Source organism: Pipistrellus kuhlii, unplaced genomic scaffold (genome assembly GCF_014108245.1).
Source record: "Pipistrellus kuhlii isolate mPipKuh1 unplaced genomic scaffold, mPipKuh1.p scaffold_m20_p_6, whole genome shotgun sequence".
Taxonomy (NCBI): Eukaryota; Metazoa; Chordata; class Mammalia; order Chiroptera; family Vespertilionidae; genus Pipistrellus; species Pipistrellus kuhlii.
The window spans coordinates 22,732,513-22,748,491 of NW_023425562.1; the positions used below are offsets into that span (position 1 = coordinate 22,732,513).

Here is a 15,979-nt window from a genome sequence, read left to right on the forward strand (position 1 = left end):
AACTTAACCTCTGAGATGACATAACCACTTTTGCTGTATTCTATTAGTTAGAAATGAATCACTATGTCCTGTGCAGCCTCAAGGGAAGTCATTTGTGAAGATGCTACCGAAATGCTTGATTAGGACTTTCCCTTTCTCATCTGGGAAAACAAATAAAGAGAGATTCTCTAGGAGAGAGAGAACATGAGACCAAGTGTGCAAACATACTCATGACTTAGTGCCAGTCACAGAGATCACAGAGAACGTCTTGCTCCTTTCCACCGGGTAACTTCCATAGGGCATCTGACAGGAATGGAGCGCTTGCTGTACAAGGTCCCCCGGTGACAATTCCAGACACTCACAGACGAAGGAGGCGCTGTCACTTGGCAATGGCCAAGAGGCCTCCTTGGGATCTTTTCGTGCCAGAAAGGTAGCAGAGCATGATGGGTAAGTACTGATTTCCCCATGACTGGGCTTGACTCCCAGCTCAGCTATATGTAGTGTATGTCTTTGAGCTCTATTTATCTTATTTATTTGTTTATTATGCAAGCAGGTTACTTCACATCCCTTTGCCTCAGTCACATCTTTCATAACATGGGGGTCATTGTAATAACTCCTTTCTCATTAGGTAGTTGTAAGGGTTAACAGTGAGCTAATATAGGTAAAGTGCTGAAATCAAAGTATATAATCATTGCCCCATAGTTAAAGCTATTGTCCTGGTTACTATTGCTGCATAACAATTTACTCCAAAACAAAGCCCAGTGCCCAAAATTTGTTTATGAAGTGGGGAGAAGTAAGAGGGAGTGCCTCAGTCCAACCTGCACCTTCTCGCAATCCAGGATCCCTCAGGGGATGTCCGACTGCCAATTTGGGCCCTATCCCACAGGGATCCCTGTGAGATTGGGCCTAAACTGGCAGTCAGACATCCTTCTTGCAATCCAGGATTGCTGGTTCCTAACCGCTTGCCTGCCTGCATGATCGCCCCTAACCACTAGTCTGCTTTCCTGATAGCTCCTAACTGCTCACCTGCCTGCCTGCCTGATGGTCCCTAACTGCCTCTACCTTGGTTCCTGCCACAGTGGCTTTATCCAGAAGGACATTCAGAATGACATCCAGAAGGTCATTCAACTGTCTGATCTAATTAGCATATTATGCTTTTATTATTATAGATACTCATGGAATGTGTGGGTCATAAATCAAGCCTGGGAACAGTAGAGGTGGCTTGTCTCAGCTGTACATGATCCTGGGCCTCAGTTGGAAAGATTTGATACTAAGAACTGGAATCATCTGAAGGCTCAATCTAGAGCCGGTGCTGGGATGACTCAAAGGCTTGGACCACCCATTAAAGCAGGGCCTCATGGCCTCTCTCTGCACCTTGGACTTCCTCACACACAGCATGGCGGCCTCAGGGTAATGGGACTTCCTAGAGGTGAGGGGCTCCAGGCGCCGGTGTCCTACTGGCTCTCCTCAGAAGTCACACACTGCTACTCTGTGCACTGGTTGAAGCAGTCACAAGCCCACTTTGATCTCAAGGAAGGAAACAAAGAATTTTGGAGCCATGTTTTCAAACTGCCCGGCTATTATTATTTCCAGAAGTGTACAGGGCCCGCTGGCTCAGAAGGTCTTGTCAAATGGTCTTCTTTTCCAGGTGCCCAGTTATGTCTGTGGCATACAGTCCATGCTGGGTGAGGGTATGTGACACATGTCAACTAATGTCTTTGTGTATGAACATAGGATGAGAAAAGCCTGTGACCATATATATATGTTTTTGCCTGAGAGTGAGAATTAGTGGGGGTATCCCCAGCCTGGCTTCTTTCCAGAATTCCAAACTCTTACATCCAACACCCCACCTGTTCACACGGGGATGCTGAGTGAGCGCCTAACCGTCACACAGCCAAAACAGAACTCTAGATGTTCTCTCCTGCCCCAACCTGCACCTTTTCCAATCAGTAGGTCCTTATCAAGTCTCCCTCTGACCTGCCCACTTTCCTCCCTCCCTACTCCTATCACCTAATCCAAATCAACTCCACCTCTCACCTGCAAAAGTTTCCCTGTTTCCACTCTCACTCCCTATAACCTACTAGAATGCCTCAATTATTATTTTGTGTCTCTTGGAATAAAATAGACATTTCCCACCTAGGCCTTGAATGATCTGGCCCCTGGCAGCCCCACTCTTGGGCCCCATCTCCCTCCACTCTTCATAGCACATGCTATGCTCCCGACACTCTGGCTTCATTTCTGTTGCTCCTTATACTCCACAACTCCTTCTGCCCTGCCTGGGACCTGAGGTCTCAGCTCAAATATCCCCTCTTCAGAACAGCCTTCCCAGACCCCGAGCTAAAGCAGCCTACCCCGTCACCCTAGTTTCATCCTCTACCCTGCAGTGATCGCTAGCTGGCATTTCTCTGGCTTGTTATTTAACTTTTGTCCTCCCCCACTGGAAAGCAAATTGCACAAGAGCAAACAAATGTGTCTGCCTTATTCTCCCAACCCAGCCCTGAGGTACTTGGGAGGGGTTCAAACCTGTGTCCAATGGTGGGAGGATGAGTCCACAGGAGAGTGTCTGAGTGGCTGAAGTGGGTATGTGTGTGACCCCATCAGTGTAGAGTAGAGGCATGTATGTGTGTGTGCATGCGTGCGCACGTGTGTGTGCGTGTAGATGCTGGTGGCCAGACTAGTGTGGACCGCAGTGATTTTGACATCTTCTTCCTACCGGGTTGGAGGGGGAGGGAAATGCATGAGGGGGCCCCAACAGGGATGACAGACAGTGGGGAGCATCCTGGGGAGGATGGGGAGAGGCATCCCTCCCTGGAGAGCTGAGAGGAGTGGCCTCCAGCCAGGCGCAGGGTGAGGGTTAGTCCCTCTGTCCCGCCTCCAGACACAGGGGGCCTGGGCTGGCCTACGTGGCAGCCTCGGCGTTGGGGGCGGGCAGGCCGAGGGGGAGGGACGGAGGCGGGCCGGCCTGAAAGTTTGTAGGCCTGGCCTGGACTCCGGCCCAGGGATGCGCGCCCGGACGCTCCCTGCGCGCAGCTGGCCCCGGTGTCCCGCTCGCCATGGGTAAGTCCGATCGGGCGCTGCCCACTGCAGAGTCCCCGCGACCTCCTCTGATCGGGCGCCCCCCGCCCGGGCGGCACACCCCTACCGGGCACCGCCCACGCGGAGGCGAGCCCCGCACTCAGGCCCGGGCTGGGGCAGGGAAGGGACCTGGGCACACTTCCTTCCATGCTCCTTTCTGCCCAGGAAAAAGTGACTTGCGAGTGCTGCTTCCCTAAAGCTGAGCGCTCACTGGGGCCAGGCCCTCTCTCTCGGCCGCCTCGAGCCTTACAGTCCCAGGCAAGCGAAGTTGTTCTGTTCTGTTCTGAAAAAACAAAGAGAGGCTCTGCAAGGAGCAAATTCATGAACTACTAAACCGAACACCTCTGTTTGCCAGGCTCGAGGGTGCTGCCCTGAGCCTGCAGACATAACCTCTGCTCTGTAGATGGTTCAACAGAGCGGAGACAGAGGAGATGAGAATGCAGGACGGTGTGTGGGAGTCAGGAATTTCTTTGTTGCTATGGGGGACCAAGGTTTTCATATTTTTTCCTCAGGATTCGGAAGCCTCAACGGGACACTCTGCCCTCCATTCATCTTCTGTGTGGCAGACGTAGGTTTACAGGTTGGGGGCTCAGGGGAGCACATATAATGAGGTGGTGTGATAGTGATGAGGGGGGCAGGTTTTGGGGTAAGCAGGCAGGAGGGCCTCCTGGAGCAGGAGGCATTAGAGCTGTAAGAGCTATCACTCAAAAGAACTGAGCTTGCTAAGATCCCATAGAAGAGCTGCGAGGTGGAGGAAAGTCAGTGCAAAGGCCCTGGGGCAGGAGTGAGCTGGAGGAGTCCAGTCCTTGTGGCGGGAACACATTAGGCAAGGGGAGAACAGGGAAAGGGAGGTCAGAGAGGTAGGCCAGGGCTGGATTATGTGGGACTTTGTAACCATAGTGAGAAGTTTGGATTCTATTCCAAATAACATGAGAAGCTGGAGAAGGATTTTAAACTTGGGGGGGACATGACCTGAGTTGTGTTTTAAAAACTCGCTCTGGGTTGTTCTGTGGAGACTCAAAACAGCGAACACTGGCTGCCAGGTAGGTAGGCGTATGAGGTGGGTATGACTCTTATCCTCATTTGTAGGCGAGGAGGCTCAGAGAGGTTACGTGAGCTGCACAAGGTTGTACACCAGTGAAGAGGAGACGCTGGGATAGAACCCCCACTCTGGTTCCAGCCTGCATTCTTAACCACTGTACCACCCAGCCTCTGAGGCACAGGGTAAGGGAGACCAACTCCAGCTCTGGCTCCAGCGTCCTAATTTGGCGGCCAGGATTTGGTCTGTTCTGTCCATGGCCACTTCTGGGCCCTGGATCTCGCCAGATGTTCAAGAGCCAAGATCCTTTCTCTCTGGATTTCCTACCACCAGAGTTCATTCGTTCATTCATTCCTTCATTCATTCAATCAATTATCCACTTATTCAACAAGTATTTATTGAGGGCCAACTATATGCCACAAACTGTCCTCAGCATCAGAGAGACCGCTAAGCTAGCAATTCCTCTTCCTTTGGGGCTGACATTCTGGTACGGGAGACCAATAAATATGTAAAACATAGTTATTTCCAATGGAGATAAAGTACCCTGGGGAAACACAAGCAGGGAAAGAGGATGCGAAGTGCTGGATGCTAGGGGGAGGCCAGTGTGGCCAGGGTGAGAGGAGGCAGATCTTGCTGGGCCTTGAAGGTCACTGGAAGGACTGCGGCTGGAGAGAAGAGGGAGCCTGGGAGGGCTCTGAGCAGAAGGACACGGTCCAACTTAGGCTTTCGCAGGAGCCTCTGGTTACTTCCTTTCCACCTCTGCCCCGTCTCCCCCTGCTCTCTCTCACACCCCGTCTCTCTCTGATTGGCCCTTCTTGCTTGAAGTCAGTTCAGCAAAGCTCTTAAATATGTAGGTTTGGGATTCAGATGGGTCAGCATTTGAGTCCCGATCTTGTTGCTTCTCAGCTGTGAGAACACTCTGACCCTCAGTTTCTTCATTTGTAAAATGGGGATAACTGTAGCAATACCGCTTAAAGTTGTTCTGAAGATGAATTGAGTGAAGCATCTGAGATTGCATAGTGGAGATGCTCAATAAATGACACTGGTTATTATGACTATTTCATTTCACGGTCATTCTTCCTTGTTCTCTTGCCACTGTGGCCAGAATCTGTTCGGATGCGTTTTCCAGCAAAACCTGTAGACAGTGAGCTTTGCCTGTTAGCCCTTTGGCTGAGTTCCCTGTCACCTCAGGAGGAACCTAAGACACAGCAAACAGATTCCGTGTTTTCCCTTGATTGCCTCACATGGCCTGGGAGACCTTCCTTTCTGGCAGCAAATTCCAAGGACTGAGGGAGGTGGGGCAAAGAGAGGTAACGATGAGGCAGGACCTGGGCAGTATAATCTCCCCGGGGTGTTTACTGGTCAGGAGCAGGTCATGAGCAGGTAGAACAAGGCCAGAGAGAGAAGGGTAGGAGTTATTTGCCTGGGGTGGAGGGGAGGGGGGTGTGTTATGGAAGAAGGGTTAGCAGAAAGAGGGGGATTTTTCCACCCACGAAATTCCTCTATCTGTACAAAAATTGCCCAACGGAGATGGGGAGAAGTAGAAATAAGAAAGAAGTGAAATCATATTATGCAAAGGTTTTCTAATGGAGTGGTGAAGAGAATGGTGCCAGCCAGCCTGGCTATGAATCTAGGCACAGCTACTAACTGCTTTTGACCGTAGGCAAGTCATTTCACCTCTCTGATGATCAGTTATTCATTCATAAATAATACAAAAGCCCACCATCTAAAGTTGTGGTGAGAATCAAATGAATTTCTGTACGTACGCGCTCAAAGCAGTGCTTTACGTGCAGTAACTCACTTGGTCCAGAGAAAACACTCAATAAATCTGGTTACAATGTTATGAATGTTGTCAGGTCTGGGTGGTTTGGCTGGGGCCAGCTCACGAAGGGCCTGGGATATTATGTGAAGGAGTTAGGACTTAGCATGGTGTGAAATACTGCTAGACTACTCTAGATGCTTCCAGAAACATTTAAGTTTAAATATGTGGATTAAAATTTCAGAGTAAACTGTGTAAGTGAACTGCCCATTTGGTAGCCTTTAGCTATATGTGGCTATTTTTACATGTAAATGGATAAAAATTAAATAAAATGAAAATTCAGTTTCTTAATACCATTAGTCACACTTTTAAGTGCTCAAGATCCACGTATGCTGTGACTACCATAGACCAGTGGTCGGCAAACTCTCTAGTCAACAGAGCCAAATGTCAACAGTACAACAATTGAAATTTCTTTTGAAAGCCAAATTTTTTAAACTTAAACTTCTTCTAACACCATTTCTTCAAAATAGACTCACCCAGGCCGTGGTATTTTGTGGAAGAGCCACACTCAAGGGGCCAAAGAGCTGCATGTGGCTCACTAGCCACAGTTTGCTGACCACGGCCATAGATCAACTCTCTCCCCGGCACAAGCCTTCAAAGGCTTCCACCCACTGACAGTGAAATTCATCATTGTCCTTATAACCTGCAGAGCTCCACATATATGATCTACCCTGCCTGCTTCTCCTACCTCATCACCTCCTCTCACTCACTTGCTGGGCTCCAGCCACGCTGGTCTCCTTGCTGAATAGCACAGTGATTAAAAGCCTGCACTCTAGCTACATCAGCTCTGCCACTTACTTGCGGTGTGACTCTGAGAGAGTTTCTTAACTTCTCTGTGCCTTGGAGGAGGATGCTAATAATAATATGTTATAGGGTTGTTGTAAATGAGAAGTGAAGGGAGGAAATACATAGAAAGCTCCTAAAACAGGGTCTGGTGCTAAAACAGGGTAAGTGCCAAATAAGCATTAGCTATTAATATTAATAGTATTGTTCAAACATACCAAAAATTGTCGTGCCCCAGGGCCTTGGTTCTTGCTGTTCCCTCTGTCTAAAATGTCATTCACCCAGGTTTTATATGACTTTTACTCTCACTTCATTCAGATCTCTGTTCAGATTTTCCCTCTACAGAGGGGCCTTAGCTGACTATCCTAATTAAAGAAGTCCGCCATCACTCTCAGTCTCTTTTCTCTACTTCTTTAAATGATACCTATCGCCACCTGAAGTTATAGCACAGATTTATTTGTTCCTCATCTGCCTTTTTCTACTATTGCCAGCCCTAATAATACAGCTTGGTGTTGTAAGTGCCAGATAAATATGTTTTGAAGGAGTGGTTGAATGGATGGGTGGATACATAAGGGATGGAATACACATATGGCTGGATGAATGGATATTCTTGTGAATAGATGGATTAATAGATGGATGTTTGGGTGAATTAAGGGGTATGCGAATGGACAAATTAATAGATGAATATGTGGTGGATAAATTATTATAGATGGATAAATTGAAGAGAGTATAATGAAGGGATGGGTTGATTGATCAATAAATAGATGTGCAAAATGGATGAAAGGAGGAGTGGATGAGTGGATAGATGGTTCAATAAATAGATAGATAGGTGAATGGTAGAGTAGTTGATGAAGGAGTGAGTGGATGAAAGAAGGAGTGGATAGATGCATGGGTAGATGGATGGCTGGGTGAATGGAGGAAGTAGATGAATGGTTGGAGGGATGGAGGGAGAGATGGGTGAAGGAGGAAGTGGATGGTGAATAATGAGTGGATGAATCAATGGATGATAGATGAATAAATGGATGGATGGATGGATGGATGCAACTGTCAAACAGAGGAGTGGTTGAATGGATGGAGGCTCTAACAAGGAACCTTTCTGAACCTGGCCCCTGTCACTTTTGTTTTCCAGGCCGCCCACCACCCCTCCTGCCCCTGTGTGCCTCTGTGTCTTTGCTGGGCGGCTTGACCTTTGGTTATGAACTGGCAGTCATATCGGGGGCCCTGCTGCCACTGCAGCTTGACTTTGGGCTCAGCTGCTTGGAGCAGGAGGTCCTGGTGGGCAGCCTGCTCCTGGGGGCGCTCCTCGCCTCTCTGGTGGGGGGCTTCCTCATTGACCGCTATGGCAGGAAACAAGCCATCCTGGGGAGCAACGTGGTGCTGTTGGCAGGCAGCCTGAGCCTGGGCCTGGCTGGCTCCCTGGCCTGGCTGGTCCTGGGCCGTTTGGCTGCTGGCTTTGCCATCTCCCTCTCAGCCATGGCCTGCTGCATCTACGTGTCCGAGCTGGTGGGGCCGCGGCAGCGGGGGGTGATGGTGTCCCTCTACGAGGCAGGCATCACTGTAGGCATCCTGCTCTCCTACGCACTCAACTACGCGCTGGCCGCCGTGCCCCGGGGCTGGAGGCACATGTTCGGCTGGGCTGCTGCGCCCGCTCTCCTGCAGTCCCTCAGCCTCCTCATCCTCCCTGCGGGTACAGGTGATGCCGCCGCCCACAGGGATCTCATCCCCCTCCAAGGAGGGGAGGCCACTGAGCAGGGCCTGGGGAGGCCACGATACTCCTTTTTGGACCTCTTCCGGGAGCGGGACAATATGCGAGGCCGGACCACCGTGGGGCTGGGGCTGGTGCTTTTCCAGCAGCTAACAGGGCAGCCCAACGTGCTGTCCTATGCCTCCACCATCTTCCACTCTGTTGGCTTCCGTGGGGAATCCTCAGCCGTGCTGGCCTCCGTGGGGCTTGGCGCCGTAAAGGTGGCAGCTACTCTGACTGCCATGGGGCTGGTGGACCGAGCAGGCCGCAGGGCCCTATTGCTAGCTGGCTGTGCCCTCATGGCCCTGTCCGTCAGTGGCATAGGCCTGGTCAGCTTCGCTGTGCCCATGGACTCGGGCCCCAGCTGCCTGGCCGTGTCCAATGCCACCAGGCCATTAAACCTCCCTGGAGACTCTGGCCTGCCAACGGGCTTCTCTTCACATCCACTGTCAACCACCAGCGAGAATCAAGAGGAGCCAGTCTCGCCAACTCCTGAGAAAACCAAGCGTCCTTCCAGAGCTGGGAATCCCACAGCCCCTCCTGTGCCAGTCCTGCGCACCGGCTCCCCGGCAGCCCCGTCCCCTGCCCCGGAGCGTGCCCTGCTGCACTGGACCGCGCTGGTCTGCATGATGGTGTTTGTGAGCGCCTTCTCCTTCGGATTTGGACCAGGTAGGTGCGAGGTCCTTTGCAGGTGACTCTGAACCTTCTACCCTTCCTAATGGGAAGCTTGGGGGCGGTGCCCTCCAGGGTCTCGGAGGGACACTAGAGGGCGCTTGACCCTGAAGCCAGTGCAGCTTTAGCTTCAGGGCCTGACTGCATGTTTGTAATATTGTTTACTTTTAAAAAGCCCCCAAGCGGTTTGGCCTGCGGACTGAAGGGTCCTGGGGTTTGATTTCGGTCAAGGGCATGTGCCTTGGTTGCGGGCACATCTTCAGAGGGGGGTGTGGAGGAGGCAGCTGATCGATGATTCTCTCTCATCGATGTTTCTAACTCTCTATCCCTCTCTCTTCCTCTCTGTAAAAAAACCAATAAAATATATTTTTCTTTAAATAAAAATAAAATAAAAGGCCTCCAAATCATTAAACCTAAAACCTGAATTTGCTCCTGAATAACTTTTGAAGGGAATTTAATGAATAGGGTGATCAACTATCCCGGATTGCCCAGGACACTGAAAGTCCCATGTCCCAGGCATCCACACCCTTGGTCCTGTTGGTCACGCGATAGGGATTCTGGGGACTTACAGCCTGTGGGGGAAGCAGCCGGGGAGAATCTTTCTCAGTAGCCTACCCGGTTTGAATCACACAGAGGGAAGGACCCTGCATGCCCACCCAGTCTGGCCACTGCTTAGGAGCCCTCCCTGCTCTCCTGTCCTAGTGACCTGGCTGGTCCTCAGCGAGATCTACCCCGCGGAGATCCGAGGGAGGGCCTTCGCCTTCTGCAGCAGCTTCAACTGGGCCGCCAACCTCTTCATCAGCCTCTCCTTCCTCGACCTCATCGGTGAGTGCGCTCACCTCAGTCCTCGGTCCAGTGTCTAAGGATTCTTTCTCAGGGCTGGGCTTTGCCACCGCTGCCTCCTGCAGCTGTTTCTGTGCTAAGGTGGGTAGTAGTCTCCCTCCGTTCACATTTTCTGATTCCGGGCACACTCCACCCATTGTTCGTGGTTTAGATGTGAGTGAGTGGGCCGTCCCAGAGAGACAAGATGCCTGGGCGGCATTTGTGGAGCTGAGCCCTGCCTCTGCCGGCCTCTGGGACCATCAGTCCTACTCCCGCCTTAAGGTATTTTTCTGACAGTTGTTGGTCATTCTGGAGAATGTTCCTTAGGTGAGCTGACTCTCAGTGCGTGACCCGGAACCAGCCAGTTGGCTGCGCCCAGGCCCACACTCCCACTCCCTGTTCCCAGGCTCCATTGGCTTGTCCTGGACCTTCCTGCTGTACGGGCTGACCGCTGTCCTTGGCCTGGGCTTCATCTATGTATTTGTTCCTGAAACAAAAGGCCAGTCGTTGGCAGAGATAGACCAGCAGTTCCAGCGGAGACGGTAAGGGGGACAGGGCAGCCCTTGGGGTAGAGTCCCGTCCAGCCCGAGCGCTTCATGCAGGACCTGAGCTGTCAGACCCTCCCTTTGCAAGAGAGCGCTTTTCTTTTCTTCCAGCCTCTCTTACTAGATGCTGTGCATTTTGTCTGACTTCCTATGGGAGCTGGTCTCCTTGAGTGGCTTGGAGTCTTCCTGCCACAGAGTTTCATTTGGCTTTAAGCTCAGCTGACAGGAATGTCTATATCCTGAAATTGGGGTATGACAGGAGGTTAGAATACAAGGATAGGGTCCGGCTGGAGCTGGGGACTCAGGGGCACGTGGCAGTGAGGAGAGACACAGGGAGACCAAGAGGAGGAGCTGGGTAATGCAGAAGATGGAAATGGATATTGAGGCCGGAAGTAGGAAGGAACAGGTAAGATTGGGGGTGGCGATAAGGGATCCCAGGGGGTGTTCCACTCCTATCTTCTCCCAGACCCTTCCCCCCTGATTCTGATCACTCTCTGCTTGGCAGGTTCCCCCCGAGCTTTGGCCACAGGCAGAGCACGTCTGGCGTACAGTACAGCCGCATCAAGGCCTCTGCAGCGTCCTGAGGAGCCCGCTGCTTGGGAAATGCTGGGCCCGTGGTTTTAGCAGCCGAGGTCCAGCTTCCTGCCTGCCTGGGCTCTGGAGCACAAGTTCTAGGTGGTCCTTTGAGACTGAGCCCTGCTCCAGAGAAGGTCTTCTGTGCTGGGGGGGAAAGGGATGGGAGTCTGAGAACCCGAAAGTCTTCATGCTCAGTCTCAGGCTCTGAGGGTTTCTGGGGAGCTGCCTTCTTGCCTCAGTTTCCCCACTGGCCCTGCACACTCTGCAGTGCTGATAATGAGAACTTCTTGTGGAGTTTCCACTGTGCCTTGGGCTTTCTCAGAGAATCTCTGGCAGGAAGGCTCTCCCCCTCAATCCAGCTGAGGATGCCATAGTCTCTGCTCTTTTGTCTCAGCGAGGGGGAAGCCTGCTCTTTTGACTCTTGGAAATCAGTTTTGCTCACCCCTCTAATTCTCTTATCCGGAATATCTACCATTCACCAGCAACCCACGCTGGTCGGCAAGAGGCTTTGAGTTCTAGTCCTGAATCTGCTGCTGTCATTGCTGTATGACCATGGGCCTCAGTTTCTCCCCATTGTACAGTCAGGACCTGGACTAAGTGGTTCTTTTTTTTAAAGTATATTTTATTGATTTTTTTTTACAGAGAGGAAGGGAGAGGGATAGAGAGTTAGAAACATTGATCAGCTGCCTCGTGCCCATCCCCTTCTGGAGATGTGTCCACAACCAAGGTATGTGCCCTTGATCAGAATCGAACCTGGGACACTTGAGTCCACAGGCCGACGCTCTATCCACTGAGCCAAACTGGTTAGGACCCCAGTGTGCACACCAATGAACTGGAATTCTAAATGCTGATAATACAACAGCTACTCAACATGGGCCTGCTCTTAAGTTGTTAGTCATCTCTTGGGAGGATGTAAGTTTCATTAGGAGAAAGGTCGACAGAAGTCCAGAATTAAGTGTCTTAACATCCAGCGTAGAAGGAGTTATACTGGGGCTGTCTCCAGGCTGGTGCTTGCTGCCCTTCCATGCGAAAGGAGATGGTTTGGAGGCCCACAGACCTGGTTGTCTGTCTTGCCTCTACCTCTTGGCAACTGTTGACTTTGAGTGAGTAACAACTCCCTCAAGCTCTAGCTCTTCATTCTCTCCTCTCCTTTCTACACACAGATGCTCCTCGACTTGTGATGGGGTCACAGCCCATTAAACCCATCCTGAAGCCAAAAATGCAGTTAGCACACCTCACCTACCACACCTCGAAGCTTATGGCCTACCTTGAACATGCTCAGAACACCTGCATAAATTAGCCTACAGCTGGGCACAGCCATCCAACCAAACACTGTGGGTAAAGGTTGTGTGCCCTCGCGACGGAGTGGCAACCTGGGAGCTGAGGCCCGCTGCCGATGGCCAGTGTCACAAGAAAGTATCGTACCGCGTGTCACCAGTCCAGGGAAATGGAAATTCAAAATTCCAAGTGTGGATGCATATTGCTCTCACATCATCATAAAGTCAAAAAAATCTTAAGTTGAACCATTGTAAGTTAGGGTGACTGTACTTCCCTTCAGGCCAGAGGGGTGCTGATGCTGGCTCCTACTGGCTCTGATAGCTGACTGTTAAATTTTCAGGATTTTTGAAAGCTTGAAACACAGTTAAACACAGCCATTAAAAGAAATTAAGTTACTTAAACTCGTAATCAAATAAATTGTATTAAAAACAAAGGAAATAAACACAAAAAAACGCATCACTTCCTCATTTTACCATATTTTACTACTATCTGTGCCCTGGAAGTTACTTACATCTATTGCATCTTCCGAGGGACTCAGGGAACCGGGGCATTTCCTGCTGATTCTGCCTCCATCTGCACTGGCCATGGGGAGTGTGTTGGCACCACAGAGAGGGGAGAACATTACAGATGTTTTGTTGGTTTTCCAGTCTTAAGACTGCGACGGGTAGAATGTTAATACCAGTGCAAATAAGACACTTATGTCCATTGTGTCTGTGGCCAGTACACTGTGAGTGGCACAAAAAATGGAGGAAATGTTGTTTTATGATGTGAGCTGTTTATTCAGCTCAACAAGCAAGTTGCTCATGCCATGGATAAAGAAGTTCTGATGAACCCCTTCATAGTTTTACTTTCCTCTGACTCATCAAGGTAAACAGAAACTGCAACCAGCATGAGTGTTGGAACACTACTTGTGAGCAGTCTTTTTGCTGAGTCAGATTGCCATCGGGTGATTATTTGTCCTCTAATTTTGTCCAGCCGTGGCTCAATTGCAGTAATAGTTGTTTATGCATACAAGAGTTTGACAAAACATAAAAATCATTCCTTGAGAATTAATTGGCAATATGGAATTTATAACAAAGAGTATTTTCAAGAAAGTGTTTATATTATTTGTAAATTTTGCACAACAAACACATTTTTCATCCCAGCAGAATTTATGCGCGTGCATGCACGCGTGCATACACACACACTTTCCCCCTGGAGAGCAGTTGTTAAACACTTACCAGCACATCCATGCTAAATTCTGTCCTTGGGGCACCTTCAGATCAAATCATCTCTCCAGAGACTCCCAAACCTCTCTCAGTTCTCCTTTCCTGTCAGCCTAGGTCCTAGGAGAAATGTGTTTCTAGTCTTAGGGCGAATTCTCCTCTCTTTTGGTATAAACTCACAGACCACTCGGGGAATGCCCAAGGGTGAGCCTGTTGTATCAGGCAGTAGGGAGTGGTGAGGTCTGTGGAGCCGGGCAAACACAGGCCCTCTTTCAAGGGAGCGCTGGTAGCCACTGTGTAAGAATGTGAGTCCCATGTGGCCTGACCATCTGAATCTTCAAGGAAATCTAGACATTAAGACTTCCATGCAAAATTTCCTCATTTTAAAAACAGTATCAATGGATTCTTAATTGAAAAATAGCTTTTAAATCCAACAAAACACACCTGTAGCTAACTGATTACCTTTATTTTATTATTTTATTAATATTTTTATTAATATCAGAAAGGAGGGAGAGGGAGATAGAAACATCAACGATGAGACAGAATCATTTATTGGCTTCCTCCTGCATGCCTCACACAGGATCGAGCCTGCAACCCCAGGCATGTGCTCTTGACCCTTTAGTCCACAGACCAATGCTTTAATTCACTGAGCCAAACTGGCTAGGGCTAAATGATGACCGTTAGTATGTGCCTCAGTTCTTGATGCCTTTACCTCGGAAATACTTCTTTCCTCAGGAGTTTTGAGGCTTCCAGCTTAATTTGCTTACAGGTGATGGCTTTTGTAAATCAGTATCAAGCAAACTGAATAGCCAGGCAGCTTAATTTAAAGAGGTGGGAGGTGGTGTTATTGAACATGGAGAGACAAAGACATGCAGGGTACAAATAGTTCATACTTCAAACATATTACACTGGTCACAGTGAGGTGTGTGACTTGGGTAACTGCTCATCTGTATAGTGGGAACGATGCTTCGTGTTATTTACAGATGCCATGTGTCATCACTAGTTCAGAGCTGGGCTCATAGTAGATGCTCAAAATGGTTGAGAAACTATTCCAGCATCCGCCAGGGACATCTGGCCCCATGAGGAGGACAGTGAGGGCAAGGACCAGGTGGCAGTTCAAAAGGGGGTGGGATCAAAATAATTTTTAATTTGGGGTACCTCCTGGGTACTCGAGATCTTTAGCACCAACCAGAAAGGAGACATACCTGTTCATTGATCTGCAGAGTGGATGCTGGGAAATTCTTCTTCCACTTACACCTTCCTGTGTTTGGCCAAATGGCATGACACAGACTGCTTACTGAGCACGTTTGCCTTTCATCCTGTTGCACAGATGGATGGTCTGCCCTGGTGTTAACCACAGGTTTTCTTTACATCTTGGTCCTGATGTGATTGAGGATCGTGGGGCACAAAGATGACCTGAAAGGAGCTGCAGGAGGGAGAGATGGGGGTGTGAACTACATAGAGAGGAGGGGACCTGGCCTAGATGGATGGGCCAGAAAGTGCACATGTGCAGACAGCACACCAGGTTTGAGTTCTGCCACGGCTACTTGCTAGTTTTGCCTCTAAGCACCTCAGTTTCATCATCTGTAAAATGGGGCACTTGCCAACCCTACCTCAAAGATTTGAGGACAGTTGATTGAGATATCAGATGGAGAACCCACTTTCCAAGCTGTAAAGGGCAGTGCACCCATAGAGTGGGAATCCTCCGGAACATCCCCCAGAACCAGGCAGTGCTCCCCCGACCCAAGGGCTGCCCCCACCCTGACCCAGGGCCAGACTCAGTTTCCATATTTGTTCATTTTGCTTCCAGCGCAAATATTTTTTCATCTGTGGCATAGGAGGAGGATGGAATTTTGACATCAGGCAAAAAAATGCTCAGAGCTACGCTCTGAAAGTGTTTCCAGACCCCCACATGCTGGGTCCTGTCCAGAGCAGAAAGGAATTCTCTTGGGTGGGTTGGTACATGGGTTTGGAGTTTTCCCTCCTCATGGAATTTCAAGTGGAAAGGCTGACATTCTGCTTTTATTTGATCCTCATAAGATGCGCTAAGTTCCCAAGTAGACTGTTCTGTTGAAAGCTTCATATTCTAAATGAAATAAAATTACTAAATCAAATTTAGTTCTTTAAAATTGTTTCATTTAATGAGATGAATGGCAGCACACAAAATATCATACACATTTCGGGATTATTTTCTCATTTACTTAACTCTACCTTGTGCTAAAATTGTCTTGAAGCATTTGTTGACTCATATTTAGGTCTTCCTAAGTTATCTGCCTATTACAGTCTCCACTGTTCGTTTGCATCCTTTAATTTCTGTGACAACATTTGAGGATCGTTAACGTTTGTTATTGCACATAAAGTCAATACCTTTCTCAGTGTGTGTGTGGTTGTGTGGTTGTGTGTGTGGTTTCGTGTCTGTGTGTGTGTTCCCACTGCATTTGG

The 15,979-nt window shown here is 49.5% G+C and overlaps 1 protein-coding gene across 4 annotated transcripts; it reads left to right on the forward strand.

Moving 5' to 3' along the window:
* Nucleotides 1-2,949: 2,949 nt before the first annotated feature.
* SLC2A10 (solute carrier family 2 member 10) lies at nucleotides 2,950-12,765 on the forward strand. 4 transcript variants are annotated; one of them, XM_036418188.2, is made up of 6 exons: nucleotides 2,950-3,036; nucleotides 7,825-9,108; nucleotides 9,814-9,936; nucleotides 10,340-10,475; nucleotides 10,984-11,669; nucleotides 11,871-12,356. In XM_036418188.2, exons 1-5 carry the CDS (start codon nucleotides 3,033-3,035, stop codon nucleotides 11,060-11,062), a joined length of 1,626 nt encoding a protein of 541 aa, XP_036274081.1. In that variant the 5' UTR covers nucleotides 2,950-3,032; the 3' UTR covers nucleotides 11,063-11,669; nucleotides 11,871-12,356. The 4 variants fall into 4 exon arrangements, with proteins under 4 accessions (XP_036274081.1, XP_045430407.1, XP_045430405.1 ...); XM_045574450.1 differs by lacking the exon at nucleotides 2,950-3,036 and having other exon boundaries at nucleotides 7,042-9,108; XM_045574449.1 differs by lacking the exons at nucleotides 2,950-3,036; nucleotides 11,871-12,356 and having other exon boundaries at nucleotides 7,038-9,108; nucleotides 9,745-9,936; nucleotides 10,984-11,750.
* The last annotated feature ends 3,214 nt before the right edge of the window (nucleotides 12,766-15,979 follow it).